This window comes from Zalophus californianus, chromosome 4 (assembly GCF_009762305.2).
Source record: "Zalophus californianus isolate mZalCal1 chromosome 4, mZalCal1.pri.v2, whole genome shotgun sequence".
In the NCBI taxonomy this organism is placed as follows: Eukaryota; Metazoa; Chordata; class Mammalia; order Carnivora; family Otariidae; genus Zalophus; species Zalophus californianus.
The window spans coordinates 77,342,458-77,363,014 of record NC_045598.1 but is presented as its reverse complement, the minus strand read 5'-3'; the positions used below and the strand labels follow the sequence as shown (position 1 = coordinate 77,363,014).

Below are 20,557 nucleotides of genomic sequence, written 5' to 3'. Positions count from 1 at the left end.
AAACTATTTCCAGTCTTTAAAATTTGCTATGTGCCTGAGCTCTCTCTGCCTCTAAGCATGTTGTTTCCTTTGCCTGGAATACTTCTCCCCTAAATTCTTTTTGCCTGGTTAACTCCTGCTTTTTTCCCTGAGATTCAACTCAGACATCACCCCCTTCATGTAGCTTTCTCTGGATGCTAAGTCCAGGTAAAATGTGTCTTATCTGTGTCCTCATCACACTCTGTGCATAATCCATCTGACTATATCTCCTCCTAGACTGCACGACAGGAACTCTGTTTTGTTCACTCTTAAACATTCAAAACCTAATGCAAAATCAATATTCTGTTTAAAGATGTGATAATTAGGGGGCACCTGGCTGGCTCAGTCAGCAGAGCATGTGATTCTTGATCTTGGGGTTGTGAGTTCAAGACCCATGCTGAGTGTAGAGATTACTTAAAAATAAAATCTTTAAAAAATATGTGATAATTAGAATGGCCTTCCAGGAACAAATAGCAAGTGCAAGAATACAGTTCTTTGGGGGAAACGCCAAATAATTCAGTAAGACTAGAGCTCAAAGGGTGGGAGGGCATTGTGAAGAGAAGAAGCAGCAGAGTTCTAGGCAAGAGCCAGTTCACAAATTTCCTTATGTCACTGGAAAGAACCTGGGATTTATATTAAGGCTATGGGGAACAATTGAAGAATTTTAATAAGGGGAGTGCTGTGATCAGACCTGCAGTTAACAAATATTGTTCTACACAGTATAAATGGAGGGTGGCACAATGAGAGGCCTGGCAACTAGCTGGGGTGCAGACGCTCAAGAAAAATTGCAAAGATCTGAAATTAAGAAATGGTAGGAGGATAAAGAAGAGAAGTATTTAAAATATTTAAGAGAGGGGCACCTGGCTGGCTCAGTTGGAGAAGCATGAGACTCTTGATTTTAGGGTTATGTGTCCAAGCCCAATGTTGGGTGTAGAGATTACTTAAATAAGGCGCTAACTTCCTGTTGTGTGTAGGACCTGATGGATGTAAACACCATTCACTTTGTATCCCTTGTGCCTGGAGTACAGAATCATTCCATATGTGTTTGCCCTCTAGGGGGTTATGTATCATTGGGGAGCACAGGGTCATAGAACACAGGAAGTTTCAAGGAAGATGACATTAACAGTAGGAAAGCTTGCAAAGAAGTTAGTAAGATTCGGACAACAAGCATCTGCTAAACTGGTAAACATGGGGGTTTTCCATGGGGGAATGAGGAAGTAGTTAAAAGACAGGGGGTTGAGGGGTAAATGAGCTCTTTTCACTTACATCCGCAATGTGTTTGGCCACTTTAATGGGCTGCTGTGGGACTGTGGCAGAACTCTAGATGAGAGACAGGAAAAATGGGTACTAAATATCAGCTCGGCCGGCTGCTATATCTGTGTGGCCTTGATAAAGTCCCTTATACTTAGAGTTCTCATCTGTAAAAATCAGCCTACAGCCACTTCTTAGAGTTATCTGAGACCAAATGAGATAAACTATATGAATGGATCTACCTCAAAGCTTAGAAGAGACATCCATTCATTCATTCACCATAGTTAGATGTTGTTAACATACATACAAGGATTCTAAGTGGGCTTAAGTCAGTTTGGTCATTATTATTGTTGTACTAAATATCAATAATAAAATCTTTCAGTTAACAGATACTTTCATATACATTCAATTCTGCTACAATGCTTGTGTTGAAAATATCAGTTTGATCTAACACAACTGATATATTAGGGAACCATTTGAACATGATGTGAAATTTTCACTTGCTTACGTGCATTTCACTTCCTTACAGCTCATTCACAAGAAATACTAGGGCACTGCAAAAAAAAACTGCACCCACCTGAACGGAACCATGTAAGAACATATAAAACATACACAAACACCTTAAACATCTACCAGATACCTCAGTTCACTACATGTTATGACCTACATCCTCCATAGCTGGTGTTACAAATTTCCATCTGATTTCAGATAACCAACTGTTAAGAGACCGTTTTCTATGAATATTTCATGTTTCTGTATGGTCTGAGGCAGAGCATACTTTCTGGGCAGAGCACTGGAAAATCTGGACAAAGAATGATTAAAGAACAAACATGCCTTGGAAGCTAGAGATACTGCGAGGTTCCAGAAATATTTACAGATTTTCTTCCCCTCAAAACCACTTCCCTATACTCCAGGGTGGTGAAGCTACCTCCTCTCTCTTTACCAGGGGAGATTTATTTACCTTCCAAAGTAAAGCCCCCTCCCTCCTACTCTATTTCCCTCTCTCTATCTCTATCAGATCTGCCAGCAGCCTATGAAAGTCTCCTAATTTTGGCGTTCCTCTCTTATGGTGCAATCCCACTTTACATGCAGGGTAACATCAGGCCCTCACCACTGAACCTTTTGGGGACTGGAGGTTGGGAACTTTAACTAAGATGCTCTGTAAATAATAAATAGACCAGAGATCTCAAGTTTCCTGTTAGAATATCTACCATTACTGTATCTCTATATCATCTATACTTATATCTATCTATACTTATTCCTATGTCCTGAACATCCTCCTTCTGCCAATTCACAATAGTTCACAAGCTGCAACCCTTCTGACACCCACCTCCACAAACAAATTTAAGTTCTTTTTCAAGGTCAATTACCATATTTATTGTAGTATTAGGTATTTCTTAACAATTCAACATATGTAAAACCATACCATTTTCATTAGGTTTCTATCTTTTTAAAATGTGTCACAACAAAATTGTAATTTTTTTGTGTCATGACAAAATATAATGATTTTTATGCTGCATGTTGTTTTTAAGTAATACATATATTGTGTTATAACAGAACTGAATCTATAGTCCGCTAAAGCTTCTGTTGGTGTGGATCAGAATAAGGATGATGACATGTGGAGGCTTAAGAGGAGAATTGTGAATTTATTCATAATAACCCCATCTCCAATTGCTTGGGAAAACTAGGAGTTGACTATAGTATTACTTTCACTTACCCATAAAAAATTTGCTTTCACTTACTTTTATTACATTTACTTTCAATTACTTTTATTTCATTTACCTATAAAAAAGAAATCAGTAGAGTTGATTTTTGAAGTACGTTTTTCTCCAACTGTATTAGAATATAGTTACTTTCATGGCATTAAAATTTATAAAAATCCACCAAAAAATGCCTCACCAGTGGAAATTAAATTGTCCTCTCCATCACTGATATCCTCTGGAACTTCATGCTTCAGAAGAGAACAAGGAGATGACTTTTTATCTAAGAACTCTACAGATGATCTTCCATCATTGTCAGTGTACTTTCCAAAGCTGAAGTCATGTCTCTTTTGTGGTATACCCCTCTCTACTATCTTTTTCCTAAGAATTTCCTCTTCATAGTTTTTTAGGCTTCTGTTTGATGAATATACAATCCTAAAAGAAAATGTAAAATATTAATGAAAATAATGTTGGTGATTCTTAAAAGCTAGTTTCCCAAGTGCTGCTTTCATATAATACAACTATATAATTTTAAAACCATTTTTATCTGGACTAACTGGAAAAAGATCTCAAATAGCAGAAAGTTTTAAAAGTAGTCTATGAAATATTTTAATGTTAGAAAGGAATATACAATGCCATCAAACTAGATAACCTAGATAAAATGGACAATTCTTAGAAAGACACACACTACCTCCTGACTTAAGAAGAAACAGTATCTGAGCAGACCTATACCAACTACAGAGATTGAATTACTCATCAAAAACTTCCTACAACATAAATCCAGGACAGGTGGCTTCACTGGTGAACCTACCAAATGTTTAAAGAAATGACATCAATCCTTCACAAACTTTTCCAAAAAATAGAAAACAGAACACTTCCTAACTCATTCTGAGGCCATTACTATCCTGATACAAAAGCAGACAAAGACACCATAAGAAAAGAAAACCATAGACTAATATTTCTTATTAATATAGATGAAAAAAAAATTCCTTAGCAAAGTAATAGCAAACTGAATCTAGCAACATATAAAAGGATTATAAACCATGACCAACTGGGGTTATCTCAGGAATTCAAGGGTAGATAAACAACTGAAAATCAATGTTATACATCACATGCTATCGTCTGAATGTTTATAGACCCTCAAAATTTGTATGTTGAAACCTAAAGCCCAGTGTGATATTAGGTGGGAGGTGAGGCCTTTGAGAGGTTACTTAGGTGGAGCCCTTATGAATGGGATTAGTGCCCTTATAAAAGAGGCTCCAAAAAGATCCCTCACCTCCTTCCACCATGTGAGGGCACAGTGAGAAGTCAGCATCTACAACCCGGAATAGGGTCTTCACCAGAATCCTACCATGCTGGCACTCTGGTCTTGGACTTCCATACTCCAGAACTGTGAGAAATAAATTTTTGTTGTTTACAAGCCATCCAGTCTGTAGTATTTTTTTAGAGCAGCCCAAAGACATCATAAAACCTTTTAAATTTAGTCCTCTTAGCAGGACTAAGACACCATATCAACAGGACAAAAACCATATGATCACCTCAATAGATGCAGAAAAAGCATTTGACAAAATCCAACACCCTGTCATGATGAAACACTCAAAAAACTTGGTAGAAGGAATGTCCTCAACCTGATAAAGAACATCTACGAAAGACCCACAGTTAACATATTTGATGGTACAAGACTGAAAACTTTCCTTCTAAGATCAGAAAGGATGCCTGCCTGTTCTCATTACTTCTATTCAACATTTAACTGGAGGCTCTAGCCAGGGGATTAGGCAAGGCATCTGGATTGGAAAGGAATAACTAAAGCTATCTCTATTTACAAATAACAAACTTGTATATAGAAATCCTTGGAAACCCACCCCAAAACCTATTTGTTAAACTCCATGTTCTACAATGTTGCAGGATACCAGATCAATATGCAAAAATCAACTGTATTTCTAAATACTAGAAATCAACAGTCTAAAAGGAAATTAGAAAATAGTACCATTTACAATAACATCAAAAAAATAAAATACTTAAGAATATATTTCACACAAAAAGCATAACACTTATACATTCAAAGCTATGAAACAATGCTGCAAGCAATTATATAAAGGGAAACACATTCTAGATGATTTAAGATTAAGATGGCAATATTCTGAATTGCTCTACAGATTCTATTCAATGCAGTATCTATGAAAATTCAACTACTTTTCTGCAGAAATGGAAAAGTCAGTCCTCAAATTCAAAGAGAAATGCAAGGGACCCAGGGGTACCTGGGTGGCTCAGATGGTTAAGCGTCTGCCTTCAGCTCAGGTCATGATCCCAGTGTCCTGGGATCAAGTCTTGCATCAAGCTCCTGGCTCAGCAGGGAGCCTGCTTCTCCCTCTCCCTCTGTCTCTCCCCCTGTGACTACTCTCTCTCTCTCTCTCTTTCTCTCTGTATCTCTGTCTCAAATGAATAAATATTTAAAAAAAATGCAAGAAACCCTGAATAGTCAAAACAATCTTGACAAAGAACAAAGATGGAAGATTCATACTTCCCAAATTCTAAGCTTCCTACAAAGCTACAGTCATCTGCACTGTGTGGTACTGGCATGAGGATAAACATATAGATCAGTGCAACAGAACTGAGTGCCTAGAACTACATATATGGGCAACTAATTTTTGACAACAGTGTGGTGATATTGTGATTTATAACATGAAATATATATTTGGTCTTTGTCCACTGTTCCTGGCACATATCTCCTAAAACTCGTAATTTCCTGTGCAAGAGTCATAGGGACATTTTTGCTATATTGCTTAGCTTTGTTCCCAACTCCTGAAATGAATCCAGAGCAATAGAAGTGGAATGGATGGCTCTTCTTATTCATAACAAGCCCTCTGAACCACAGCAGAGTTTACATTAATGAGCTAGGTGACATTTGGAAAGCCCCCAAGGATGGGGCTGCTTGGCAAGAGAGTCTGAATTAATCATCAATGGCTAATGATTTCATCCATCACGCCTAAGTAATAAAGCCTCCATAAAAACCCTAAAAGTTGGGATTCAGTGAACCTCTGGGTTGGTGAACACACGGAGGTGCTGGGAGAGTGGTGCACCCAGAGAGGGCATGGGAACTCCACACCCCTTCCCACATACTTGCCCTTTCCATCTCTTTCATCTGGCTGTTCTTAAAGTTATATCCTTTTATAGTAAATTGGCAATCTAGTAAGTAAAATCCTTTCCTGAGTTCTGTGAGTTCTGTGTCCTAGCAAATTAATCGAACCTGAGAAAGGAGTCATGGGACCCTTCAATTCACAGCTGGTTGGTCAGAAGCACAGGGAACAACCCAGACTTGCAACTGCATCTGAAAAGGGTTCGGGACAGTCTTATGGGACTGAACCCTTAACCTGTGGAATCTAATAATATGTCCAGGTAGTGTCAGAATTGAATTAAATGGGTAGGACCCCCAGCTGGTATCTGGAGAATCTCAGAATTGTTTGGTGTGGGGGAAAACTCCCACACATTTGGTGACCAGAAGGGTCAGAAGTGAATTATTCTATGAGTACAGTATTAAAAGTAAAGGAGACATTGGGGAGGGTATGTACTATGGTGAGCGCTGTGAATTGTGTAAGACTGATGAATCACAGACCTGTACCTCTGAAACAAATAATACATTATATGTTTAAAAAAAGAAAAAAAAGAAGATAGTAGGAAGGGAAAAATGAAGGGGGGGAAATTGGAGGGGGAGATGAACCATGAGAGACTATGGACTCTGAGAAACAAAGGGAGGGTTCTAGAGGGGAGGGGGGTGGGGGGATGGGTTAGCCTGGTGATGGGTATTAAAGAGGGCACGTATTGAATGGAGCACTGGGTGTTATATGCAAACAATGAATCATGGAACACTACATCAAAAACTAATGATGTAATGTATGGTGATTAACATAACATAATAAAAAAAAAAGTAAAGGAGACACACAGTAAAGTGTTTTTCCTTTAGAGGTGTCCAGACAATCCAACAGGAAAAGAATAGTCTCTTCAAAAGATGGTGCTGAGATAAGTGGATATCCAAATATGAAAGAACAAAGCTGGATACTAGCCTCAAAATATATACAAAAATTAATTCAGAATAGGTGAAAGATCTAAATGTAAGAACTAAAAAAGTATACATGGGTATAAGTCTTCATGACCTTGGATTAGGCAATGGTTTTTTACACATAACACCGAAAGTACAAGTAACAACAACAAAAAAGAAATAAAGTGAAAATCATAGAAATTATAAACTTTTGTACTTTCAAAGATACTATGAAGAAAGTTAAAAGACAATTCACAGAATGGAAGAAAGCATGTGCAAATCACATACCCGATAAGAGACTCGTATCTAGAACATATAAAGAATTTTAAAATCCTTTCCTATAGAATAAAATTCTTTTTTGAAAAATATTTATTTATTTGAGAGACAAGAGAGAGCACGCTCATGTGTGCGCATGAGAGAGAACACGAGCGGGGGTAGGGGTAGAGAAGCAGACTCCCCATGGAGCAGGAAGCCCAATGCAGGGCTCAATCCCAGGACCCTGGGATCACGACCTGAACCAAAGGCAGACACTTAACCCACTGAGCCACCTAGGTGCCCCAGAATAAAATTCATATATAGAGACTATGTATAGAATATCAAATATATAAAGAATTTAAAAATATAAACAATACATCTCAATAATATAAAGACAAATGACCCAACTTAAAATGGGCAAAGAAACTCTATAGTTTACCAAAGAAGATATATAATAGCCAATATGCACACACAAAGATATTCAACATCAATAGCCACCAGAGAAATACAAATCAATATCACAATGAGATACCACTTCACACCCACTATGGTGACTATAATCAAAATGACACATAATAACAAGTGTTGTCAAGAATGTAGAGAAATTGGAATCTTCATACATGCTGGTAGGAATGTAAAATGGTGTAGCCTCTTTGGAAAAGAGTCTGGCATTTCCTTAAAAGTTTACCATATGACCCAGCAATTTCACTTCTAGGTATATAACACAAGAGAAATGAAAACATATGTTCACATAAAAATAAGTACATGAATGTTCATAGAATTATTCATAACAGCCAAAAAGTCAAAACAACCCAAATGTCTATCAACCGATGAATGGATAAACAAAACATGGTATACCGATATGCACAGAAGAGATTTAACACAGCAGTCCTGACTACTATCTTTTAAAAGACTTAATTATAAGGTTGGCCCTTGGCTGGTATCCGGGAACATGATTTCAGGAGTGTCCCTGGCATTCTATAAATGACAAGGGTGGCTCGTTGTGCCTAAACTATTTATACGAATAATATGGTTTATGCTTAACACCTGCTTTCCTTCCAGGAGTCTGGAATATGGATGCACAATAGACACAAGGTGCCTACATGACAAACACCTAGGAAAAACCCTGGGCAGAGCCTCTAATGAGCTCCCCTGGTTGACAACATTTCAGAAGTGTTGTCAAAACTCATTACTAGGGGAATTAAGCATGTCCTGTGTGACTCCACTGGGAGAAGACTTGGAAGTTTGTGCCTAGTTTCCTGTGGACTTCACTCCATATTCCTTTTCTCTTTATTTCTTTTGTAGTAAATCACAGCCCAGAATATGACTATATGCTGAGTCCTAGCAAATCATCAAACCTGAGGATGGTCGTGATGACTCTTTATCCATCATTCAATGAAATATTCAGCCATGAAAACAAATGAAGAACTGATAAACACCACGACATCAATGAACCTTGAAAATATCACACTAAGTTTAAAAAGCAGGACATAAAAGGACATGTACTATATGATTCTACTTATATGAAATGCCCAGAATAGGCAAAACCATAAAGACAGAAAGTAGATTATTGGTTGCCAGGAACTGGGGGAAGAGAGAGTGGGAAGTGACTGCTGGGGGCATGGAATTTCTTTTTAGGATGGTGAAAATATTCTGGAATTGGAGACTGGTGGTTGCAAAACACTGTAAGTATACTAAAATGACTGAATTATACAGTTTAGAAGGGTGAATTTTAAGGTGTATGAATTCTATCTCAGTTTTTTAAAAGACTGAGAATAGGAGAGAAACTGAAGGCAGTGTAATAGATAACTCTTGAGCTTTAATATAAAAGGGTGCAGAGCATTAGAGTACTAGCTGGTAGAGTATTAGTTGGAAGGGAAATGAGGTCAGAAAAGGCTTCTGTTATTTTTTTTTTAAGATTTTATTTATTTATTTGAGAGAGAGAATGAGAGATAGAGAGCACAAGAGGGAAGAGGGTCAGAGGGAGAAGCAGACTCCCTGCTGAGCAGGGAGCCCGATGCGGAACTCGATCCGGGGACTCCAGGATCATGACCTGAGCCGAAGGCAGTCGCTTAACCAACTGAGCCATCCAGGCGCCCAAGGCTTCTGTTATTTTTAAAGCGGGAATAAAACACCATGTTTATATACCAATGAGAAGATCCAAAAGAAAAGAAACTTCTTTTGGGAAAGTGAAAACTGCTGGAGCAATGTCCCTCAATAGGAGAAAAGAGGGTGAAAATGGTTTTAGTGGAGGGAATGGTTTTAGAAGCACTGACAGTTTATCAACAGTAACAGGGGAAAAGACAAAGCATACGGTGTAAATGCAACTAAATGAATAGATGTTGGAACAGTTTGTGAAAGTTCTAATTGCTTTGATTTTCTCAGTGAAATATAAAGAAAGGTCATCAAGTGAGAATGAAGATGGGGGAAGAACAGCTGAAGGTTCAACAAAAAGGAGGTATGAAATAATCTAGGAGAGAAGGAGAGCAAATGGGACTAGGGAAATATATGACTGCATACAGTCAGCACTAAGTACCTACTTGAGGTTCGTGGCCATGATTTAAAGTGAGACCAAATACCATGTGTTTTTCTCCTGCCATTTAATTGTGTGAATGCAGGAGTGGAGGAGTCAAAGAACTGGATTCAAGGTTTGGGGTTCTGACATGCATACAAGGCAAATTCAGAGGGGACAAAGGAAAAGGTTGTATGCAAAGGAAGTAATACAATGATAGACAAAAAAAAATTTAAACTAAGGATAGAAACAAGGACATAAGAGGATAAGAGACAACAAAACTGGTAAGAGTCATAGCAGGTCCTGATGGGAGTCAATAAATTATTAGATTCAGGAGTTTTAAAGGAGGAAGGTAGAGAGATGGGAAGAAGTTAGAGGTTGAAATGTCTGGAATCAAGATTATGGAGGATTGCAGTCTATTGTTATTGACATGATTTCAAATTTGACATGGTAGTGAGGTAGTGTGCAGAACAAGATTACTGGAAGACAAGAATTAAAGGAACCAAGAGGCCATGGTATTGGAAACATATGTTGCAATTTTAATTACCAAGAATTACATTACAAGAGAAATTGACAAGAATTTCTTTGAGAAATGAGAAGGACTGACTTCTGGGGAAGATGGTGGAGTAGGAGGATCTTAAGCATACCTCTCCCATGGATACAACTAGATAACACCCACATCTATGTAAATAACCTAGAAAATGAAGTGAAGACGGGCAGAACAGACTCTCCACAGCTAAATGTAGAGAAGAGGCCACATCAAAAAGGGCAGTAAGGGCGGAGATGCTGTCAGGAGCCAACGGCCCTTGGGACTGTCTGTGGGAGGGAGGGATGCCATGGGCGTGAAGAGGATCAGACACCAGCCATGGGGGAACCACATGGGAAAGATGAATCCCCATAACATTTGGCTTTGAAAACCATATGGACTTAACAATCAGTAGGGCTTAACACCTGGAACTTTAAAATTCACAGGCAGAACTCTGGGAAAGCCAGGAGTCCCCTCCTTTAAAGAGAGAACACAACAAAGAGCCAGAAGAAATACAGCATAGAAGCCGCAGTTTGAACGCCTAGGGTATATGGGAAGGGGATTTATTTACTAATCTCAGAGTGTGTGCTGGAGGGGCAGGGATCTTAGGGAACTTCTCCAAGAATAAAACAGCTGCTAAGCACCATTTCCCTCCCCAACACCAAAGCCTAGATACACAAGCACCTGCGGGAACAAGCAGAGCATGTACACTCTCCACCTACGTGCTAAAGCATGCTTCACACCCCATTCTGCTGCAGAAATACCCTCTCCATCACAGCCTAGGCAGGACTTTTCCCCAGGGCCTGCAGACCCTGACCCACAACTGACTGACAGAGACCTACTGGCTCCTCACAGCCCATCCCACATTCTGCTGCAGACCGGCCCCATCGAATACATCCTTGGCTGAAGCCCAGCCAAAGCAGTGCCATAAGCCAGGCAGTGTCAAGCAACCATGACAGGAGCCATCAACTCTTCAGTGTGACTCCTGCCCTGGGGGAGAGGGGAAATTAACAACACACACCAGTCCAAATGCAGCCCCAGCAGTGGGCTGGGGACAGATATCAGGTCTGACTGCAGGCCCCACTCACCAATGAAAGCTTCTCAGAAGACAACACAGAGAAAACCCCTGCAGTTCCATGCCACTGCAACTCTGGCAAATGCCTGGTCTGACTCAGTCAAGCCCAAGGCAGTCCCAGACTGACCCACTAACAACACAGGGACCAAATCCTGCTCACAATAGGCAAAGAGAGCCATTGAAGACAACTAGACTGAAGGCAAATGTGGTTCAGCAACAACACTAGGTTACACACACTACACATAAAAGATACCTCTGAAGCGCCAGGTTCTGGTCAACAGGGGACATAGAACAACAGGGCACTATAGGACCTCTTCTTCATAAGGCCACTACTTTCACGAGGAGGAGAGATAGCTGACTTTCCTAACACATATAAACAGATACAGAAAGTTAGATAAAATGAGGAGACAGCGGAATATGTACTAACTGAAAGAACAGGGCAAAATCACAGCAGGAGGGCTAAACAAAATGGAGATAAGTAATATGTCTGACAGAGAATTTACAGTAATGGTCATGAAGATACTCACTGGCCTCGAGAAAAGAGTGGAGGACCTCAGTGAGACACTCAACAAAGAGATAGAAAATATGAAAAAGAACCAATCACAGATGAAGAACTCAGTAACTAAAATTAAAAACATACTAGAGAGAATAGTAGACTAGAGGAAGCAAAAAAATGGATCAGCAACCTGGAGGACACAGTAATGGAAAGTAATCAAGCTAAAGAGGAGAGAGAAAAATAGTAATAAAAAAATTAAAATAGACTATGGGAAGACAGTAACACTACCAATAAAATAACACTTGCATTGTAGGAATCCAAGGAGAAGAGACAGAAAAGGGAGCAGAAAATTTATCTGAAAAATAATGCCTGAAAACTTACTGAATCTGGGGAAGGAAACAGAAATCCAGATCCAGGAGGCAAAGAGAGCATCTGACAAAATCGAACCATGGGGGGCCACACCAAGACACACAGTCATTAAAAGGATGAAAAGTGGTTATAAAGAATTTTTAAAAGCAGCAAGAGAAAAGAAAACAATTACATACAAGGGGAAAACCCCATAAGGCTATGAGCTGATTTTTCAGCAGAAACTTTGCAAACCAGAAGAAAATGGCATGATATATTCACTGTGCTGATAGGAAAAAATCTGCAGCCAAGAATACTCTATCCAGCAAGGCTATCATTGACAACTGGAGAAGAGATAAAGAGTTCCTAGGTAAACAAAAGTTAAAGGAATTCATCACCATTAAACCAAGTCTATAAAAATTTTAAAGGGGACTCCTTCAGTGGAAAGTAAAGACCACAAATAGTTGTTAAAAAAAAAAAGTCAGAAGTACAAAAGCAGTAAAATTAAGTTTATCTACTAAAATCAGTCAAGGGAGTCCCAAAACAGAAGGATATAAAGTATGACACCATATACCTAAAATGTGGCAGGGGTAGGGGAAAAGGAATTAAGAATGGGTTCAAACTTAAGGAACCATCAACTTAACACAGACTGCTATATGTGTGAGATGTCATATATAGGCCTAATGATAACCACAAAATAAAAACCAGTAATAGATATCAAAAAATAAAGAGAAAGGAATCCAAGTATATCACTAAAGAAAGCCAGCAAACTGTGAGAGAAGAGAGTAAGAAAGGACAGAGAAGAACTACAAAAACAACCATAAGAAGTAAGACAATGGCAGTAAGTCCATACCTTTCAATAGTTACTTTGAATGAAAATGGACTAAATGCTCCAATCAGGAGATAGAGGGTGACAGAACAGATAAAAAAGCAGGAACCATCTATATGCTGCCTACAAGAGACTCATTTCATACTAAAGACACATGTAGATTGAAAGTAAAGGGATGGAAAAACAATCATCATGCAAATGGAAGTGAAAAGAAAGCCAGGGGAGCAATGCTTATATTGGACAAAACAGACTTTAAAACAAGACTGTAACAAGAGACAGAGAAGGACACTATATAACCATAAAGGGAACAATCCAACAAGAAGATATAGCAATTGTATATATTTATGCACCCAACATGGGAGCACCCAAATATATAACACAGTAATAATAAACATAGAGAAAGTAATCGATAGTAATACAATAAGGGACTTCAATACTCCAGTTACATCAATGGGCAGATATCCAAACAGAATCAACAAGGAAACACTGAACCAGATGGATCTAACAGATATATTCAGAACATTCCATCCTAAAACAGTAGAATACACATTCTCTTCAAGTGCAAACACAGCACTGTCCAGTATAGATCACAAGTTAGGCCACAGAACAAATCTAAACAAATTCAAAAAGATCAAAGTCATGCCATACATCTTTTCTAATCACAATGCTATGAAACTAGCAATCAACCATAAGAAAAAAATCTGGAAAGAACACACATACATGGAGGTTAACATGCTACTAAACAATGAATGGGTTAACCAAGAAATCAAAGGGAAAAAAAATACATGGAGACAAATGAAAATGAAAACAACAATGGTCCAAAATCTTTGGGATGTAGCAAAAAAGGTCCTAAGAGGCAACACTGTAGCAATTTAGGCCTACCTCAAGAAACAATAAAAATCTGAAATAAATAACCTAATGTTACACGTAAGGGAGCTAGAAAAAAAACAAAACACAAAACCAGAAGGAAAGAAAAAACAAAGATTAGAGCAGAAATAAGTGAAATAAAAACTAAAAAACAATAGAACAGATAATGAAACCAGGAGCTGGTACTTTTAAAAGGTCAACAAAATTAATAAACTTTAATCCAAACTCATAAAAATAAAAAAGAGTGAGAGGCAAATAAACATCAAAAATGAAAAAGGAGAAATAATAACCAGCACCACAGAAACATAAAGGATAAGAGAATATTATGAAAAATCATATGTCAACAAAGTGAACAATCTAGAAGAAATGCATAAATTCCTAGAAAAATATAACCACCCAAAACTGAATCAGGAGAAATAGAAATCTGAACAGGCCAATTACCAGCAATGAAATTAAATCAGTAATCAAAAGAACTCCCAACAAACAAAAGTCCAGGACTAGATGGCTTCACAGGTGAATTCCAACAAACATTTAAAGAAGAGTTAATACCTATTCTTCTCGGGCACCTGGGTGGCTCAGTCTGTTAAGTGTCTGCCTTTGGCTCAGGTCCTGATCCCAAAGTCCTGGGATTGAGCCCCACATCAGGCTCCCTGCTGAGCGGGGAGCCTGCTTCTCCCTTTCCTGCTCGCCCTGCTTGTGCTCGCTCCCTCCCTCTCTCTGTCAAATAAATAAAATCTTAAAAAAAAAAAAAAAACCTATTCTTCTCAAACTATTCCAAAAAATAAGAGAGGAAGGACAGCTTCCAAATTCATTCCATGAGGCCAGCATTACGCTGATACCAATACCAAATAAAGACACCTAAAAAAAAGAAAACTACAGGTCAATATGTCTGATGACTATAGATGCAAAAATCCTTAACAAAGTATTAGCAAATCAATCCAACAATGCATTAAAAAATCATTCACCATGATCAAGTGGGATTTATTTCCAGGATGCAAGGGTGATTCAATATCCACAACTGAATCAATGTGATACATCACATCAGCAACAGGAAGGATAAAAACCATACGATCATCTCAATAGATGCAGAAAAAGCATTTGACAAAGAACAATATCCATTCACAAAAAAAGAACACTCAACAAAGTAGATTTAGAGGGAACACGCCTCAACATAATAAAGGCCATATATGAAAAACCCAGAGCTAATATCATCCTCAATGGGAAAAACTGAGAGCTTTCCCCTAAGATCAGGAACAAAACAAGGATGGCTACTCTCACCACTTTTATTCACTATAGTACTGGGAGTCTTAGCCACAGTAATCATATAGAAAGAAGAAATAAAGGGCTTCCAAACTGGTAAAGAAGTAAAACTTTCACTATTTGCAGATGACATGATACTACATAATGAAAATTCTAAAGATTCCACCAAAAAACTACAAGAACTGATAAATCAATTCAGTAAAGTGGCAGGATTCAAAATCAATGTACAGAAATCCACTGCATTTCTATACACTAATAAAGAAGCAGCACAAAGAGAAATTAAGAAAACAATCCCATTTACAATTACACCAAAAATAATAAGATACTTAGGAATAAAACTAACCAAGGAGGTGAAAGACCTGTACTCTGAGAACTATAAAACATTGATGAAAGAAACTGAAGATGACACAATGAAATGGAAGTATGTTCCATGCTCATGGACTGGAAGAACAAATATTGTTAAAATGCCTATACTACCAGGGGCGCCTGGGTGGCTCAGTCAGTTAAGCATCCAACTCTTCATTTTAGCTCAGGTCATGATCTCAGGGTTGGGAGAGCGAGCCCAGAATCAGGGTCCACACTAGCACAGAGTCTGCCTGGAATTCTTTCCCTCGTCCTCTCCCTCCCTCTTTGCCCCTTCCTCTGCTCATGCTATCTCTCTCTTAAATAAATAAATAAATAAATAAATCTCTTTTTTTAATGTCTATAATACCCAAAGCAATCTACACATGTAATGCAATCCGTATCAAAATACCAATAGCATTTTTCACAGAAATAGAACAAACAACCTTAAAATTTGTATGGAACCACAAAAGACCCTGAACAGCCAAAACAATCTTGAAAAAGAAACAAAGCTGGAGGTATCACAATCCCAGATTTCAAGATATACTACAAAGCTACAGTAATCAAAACAGTATGGCACTGGCATAAAAATATAGACATAGATCAGTGAAACAGGATAGAGAACTCAGAAATAAACCCATGATTATGGGGCACCTGGGCAGCTCAGTCCGTAAGCATCTGCCTTTGGCTCAGGTCGTGATCCCAGGGTCCTGGGGTTGAGCCCCGCATCAGGCTCCTTGCTCCACAGGAAGCCTGCTTCTCCTCTCCCACTCCCCCTGCCTGTGTTCCCTCTCTCTCTGTGTCTCTCTCTGTCAAATAAATAAATAAAATCTTTAAAGAAAAAAAACCCCCACGATTATATGGTAAACCAATCTTCGATAAAGGAGGCAAAATATGCAATGGGGAAAAGTCTCTTCAACAAATGGTGTTGGAAAAACTACAATACAAGCAAAATAATGAAACTGAACCACCTTCTCACACCATACATAAAAATAAACTTGACATGAATTAAGGACTTAAATGCGAGACCTGAAACCATTAAAATCCTTGAAAAGAGCACAGGCACTAATACCTCTGACATCAACCATACCAACATTTTTCTAGATATGTCTCCTGAGGCAAGGAAAATGAAAGCAAAAATAAACTACTGGGACTATATCAAAATAAAAAGCTTCTGCACAGCCAAGGAAACAGTCAATGAAACTAAAAGACAATCTAGTGAATGGGAGAAGATATTTGCAAATGACATATCCAATAAAGGGTCAGTATCCAAAATATATAAAGACCTTACACAATTCCACACCAAAAAAACAAACAAACAAATAATCCCATTTAAAAATGGACAGAGGACCTGAGTAGAAATTTTTCCAAATAAGACAGACAGATAGCAACAGAAATATAAAAAAGATGTTCAACAGCCCTCATCATCAGGGAAATGCAAATCAAAACCTCAATGAGATATCACCCCACACCTCTCAGAATGGCTAGAATCAAAAAGACAAGAAACAAGTGTTGGCAAGGATGTAGAGAAAAAGGAACCGTCGTACAATGTTGGTAGGAATGCAAACTGGTGCAGCCACTGTGGAAAACAGTATGGAGGTTCCTCAAAAAGTTAAAAATAGAATTACTATATGATCCAGTAATTCCACTACTGGGTATTGATCCAAAGAATACAAAAACACTAATTGGAAAAGATTATATGTACCACTATGTTGACTGCAGCATTATTTACAATAACCAAATTATGGAAGCAACCCAAGTGTCCATCAGTAGATGAATGGATAAAGGTCTAGTATATATACACAATGAAATATTACTGAGCCATAAAAAAGAATGAAATCTTGCCAGTTGCAACAACATGAATGGATCAAGAGGATATAATGTTAAGGGAAATAAATCAGTTAGAGAAAGATAAATACCATTTGATTTCACTTATATGTGGGATTTAAGAAACAAAACAAACGAACAAAGAAGAGACAAACCAAAAAGCAGACTCTTAACTATAGAGAACAAACTGGTGGTTACCAGAGGGGAGGTGGGTTGGGGGATGGGTGAAATAGATGAAGGGGATTAAGAGTACACTTATCGTGATGTGCACTGAGTATTGTATAGAATTGCTGCATCACCATATTGTACACCTGAAACTAATATAATACTGTATATCAACTATACTAGAATTAAAAATAAAAATTAATTAATTAACATTTTTTAAAAAGTAAGAAAGAAAGAAGAAATGAGGAGGACTGACTTACGGGTCTATAGATGACTGGCTAGTGGCATAGACTAGCAAGATGAGATTCAAAGACAGTTTAGGAAGATGGGAGGAAGAAAGATCTAAAGGCAGCAACTGGTTTTCAAATGTTTTAAAATGCACCTGGGAATTGGTTTTATTCAGGTGTGCCGAGCCAAATGATTAGGAAATGACTGCCATTGAAGATAGTTTGTAATTTGCAGTCCCCAAGCTGAGAGAGGCACACCACACCAGTAATGGCCACATGGGGAAGCAACAGGGTTGGTCTGGAAGCAGGAGGTAGAGCAAAGCACAGGCAGAAGTCTTTATCATGTTTTCTGTGAAAAGGAAGGAGTGGGGCAAGGTAAACAACTGAAGAAGCTTAATATTAGTTTTAATAATTGGGGCTGGAGGTGGGGTGGGGGGGTGAGGGATGCTCTGGGCTATGAGAATGATCTTTAGTTGCCTGGTATTTGGCCCTGGGAAGATTAGGGCAGAGGAATATTGCCTTGTGGAGAATACAAACCAGATTGAGGAGGTGGGGGTGTTGGGATGGATTTAGGATGACCTGACCCTAGGAGGAGTAATCTCTGCCTAGTCAGTGAGGCCCCCGATGCCAGAGCATCAATAATACAGAAAATAAGAAAATATAGTTAAATACAGTGAATACAACAAGACACCTATCCCACCCACTTCCAGCCCTGCTAGTATAAGAAATGTGAGAGAAAATACCCATTACCTGAAAAAGCTGCAGGGGAAACAGAATCTTTTGTTCTGTGCTGTTCTATGTGTTTATACCTTCCTGACAAGTTCTCTTAGCATCCCCCAGTTAACTGATGTTAAGTTGCAAATTCAAAGGTCATTCCTCTTAAAAAAAAAAAAAAAAAGACTATGGAACAAACAATTGAGTGAAAAGAAAAAAAGGTCTTTCCTCTTTTCTTTCCTCACACACATGCACACACACATACACACTCTGACACCTACAACGGGGTAGGTCTTCTTGGAAAATCGAAGATTTTTATACTAAGTTGAATTTTTGAATTTTAATCACAAGGTCATGAAGCAAGAACTATTTTCCATTGCCAATCATTTGAATCATCTATGATGCTGCTGTATATAAAACAATTTTTCACAGACTGTATTTCCCACTCTAACTCAAGTGCATAATACCAAAGGACTCTACGGTAAGTAGCAATATAACAATATTTCAAAAATTTTATTGGTTATCTAAAGAGAAAGGATGTGCAATAAAGCCACTAATAAGAACTGAATTTCATAAGTAAAATTTAAAAATTTTTTTCAGAAGTTTCATTGAAAAAATTAATCTCAATATTTTATATTATAATCCTCTCCTTATACTTTATATTAATATAGATGAAATTTCAATGCACTCTGCTAAAAAAAAGGGGGGTACATCACAAGCACTTTCTCTGTGCAGGACACGATACAAGATACCATTGAGGATGTTCACATCAATGAGATGATCTAATTTCAAGGAGCTTATATAACCACAGACATACATGACTAACCTAATACAAAACAAAATATGATTAAGTGCTTAAAATAGAGGCCTGTGAAGTGCTATGAAGCACAAAGCCATCTACTCCAACCTCCTTGTTCTAAATATGAGAAAACTGAGGCTTAAAGAAATCATAAAACAAGATAATGCACAGCTGGGAGGCAGATCTCTGCCTTGTTGCCAAGTCCAGTGCCTCCTCCACTCTACCATGCTGTCTCTTAATCTTTTTTTCCTACTACTTTTAAGGACAATAAATAAAGAAAAATATTGATATAGTTTCTTCCTTTCTCTGATATATGAAAATTTGACATATCCTATGCATCTTCATCTAAACATACACTCAAGGGGAGCCTGGCTGGCTCGGTCAGTAGAGCATGCAATTCTTGATCTTGGTCAGGGTTGTTAGTTTGAGCCCCACATTGGGTGTAGATATTACTTAAAAATAAAATAGTTTTACAAAAGAAGAAAATAAAATAAAAATAAACATACACTCAAGAAATATATCATTTCATAGAGCCTACACAGGCCTACTACTATAAATAACTTATGAAAATGTATTCAGTGCTTACTGTACGCCAAACCACTGTGCTTTATAAGCATCTAATTTAACCCATACAATAACACTTTAGATAGGTATTGTTATTATGTCCATTTTTCAGATGGAGATAACAGTAAGTGATGAATCAACGTTCACACAGTTAGAAGTGGTAGGCCTGGCTTGACTACAGAGCCTGGTCCTTAGAACAATGCCAATATACCACCAACTAGGAAAAAAAAAAGTATACATTTTAAAACTGATAGTCGGAACTCAATGATGAGCCTATGATCTATACTGGGAAATGATAATGATTTTTAAAATTGCACTTAGACTATCTGTTTAAATTATGTCATACTATCCTTACACACAGGGTAAGTCAAGGTTACACAATTTTCCATTTATGCATATAGGAGTTTCATATAAGAAATTCTGAAATAATGAAGAAGTCAGATCAGAGCATGTCAGAGCATTTCAGAGCATAAAAAGAAGAAAAATAAACCAAATCACACAAATATACTTAACATTTAATTATCCAAAAGTAATTTTCTACACTAACGTCAGTATGATTTGGATTATAGGCAAAATGTATGTCAGCAAATAACTAAAAGACTAGCATCAAAAAACACTGAGGATCCAGAATATAAAAACACAAAAATCCAACTTTGAAAAAGCCAGTATTGGCTTTAAAACTTAGTTCCACATTTACTTGTCATCATTTAGCACTCAAATCAAGAGCCACTAACCAGTACATACCTAGC

The 20,557-nt window shown here is 37.9% G+C and overlaps 1 protein-coding gene across 7 annotated transcripts in view; it reads right to left on the bottom strand.

The window, feature by feature from the left end:
- Window positions 1-20,557, bottom strand: part of BTBD8 (BTB domain containing 8) — a 113,803-nt gene that overhangs the window by 85,818 nt on the left and 7,428 nt on the right. For 4 of the 7 annotated variants that reach the window (XM_027570442.2, XM_027570470.2, XM_027570450.2 and 1 more), the window contains exon 3: window positions 3,169-3,404. In XM_027570442.2, coding sequence (XP_027426243.2) covers window positions 3,169-3,404 — 236 coding nt within the window. Of the gene's footprint in view, window positions 1-3,011; window positions 3,052-3,168; window positions 3,405-20,557 lie in introns of those variants that run through there. The other 3 variants (XM_027570477.2, XM_027570486.2, XM_027570495.2) reach the window with 3 other exon arrangements.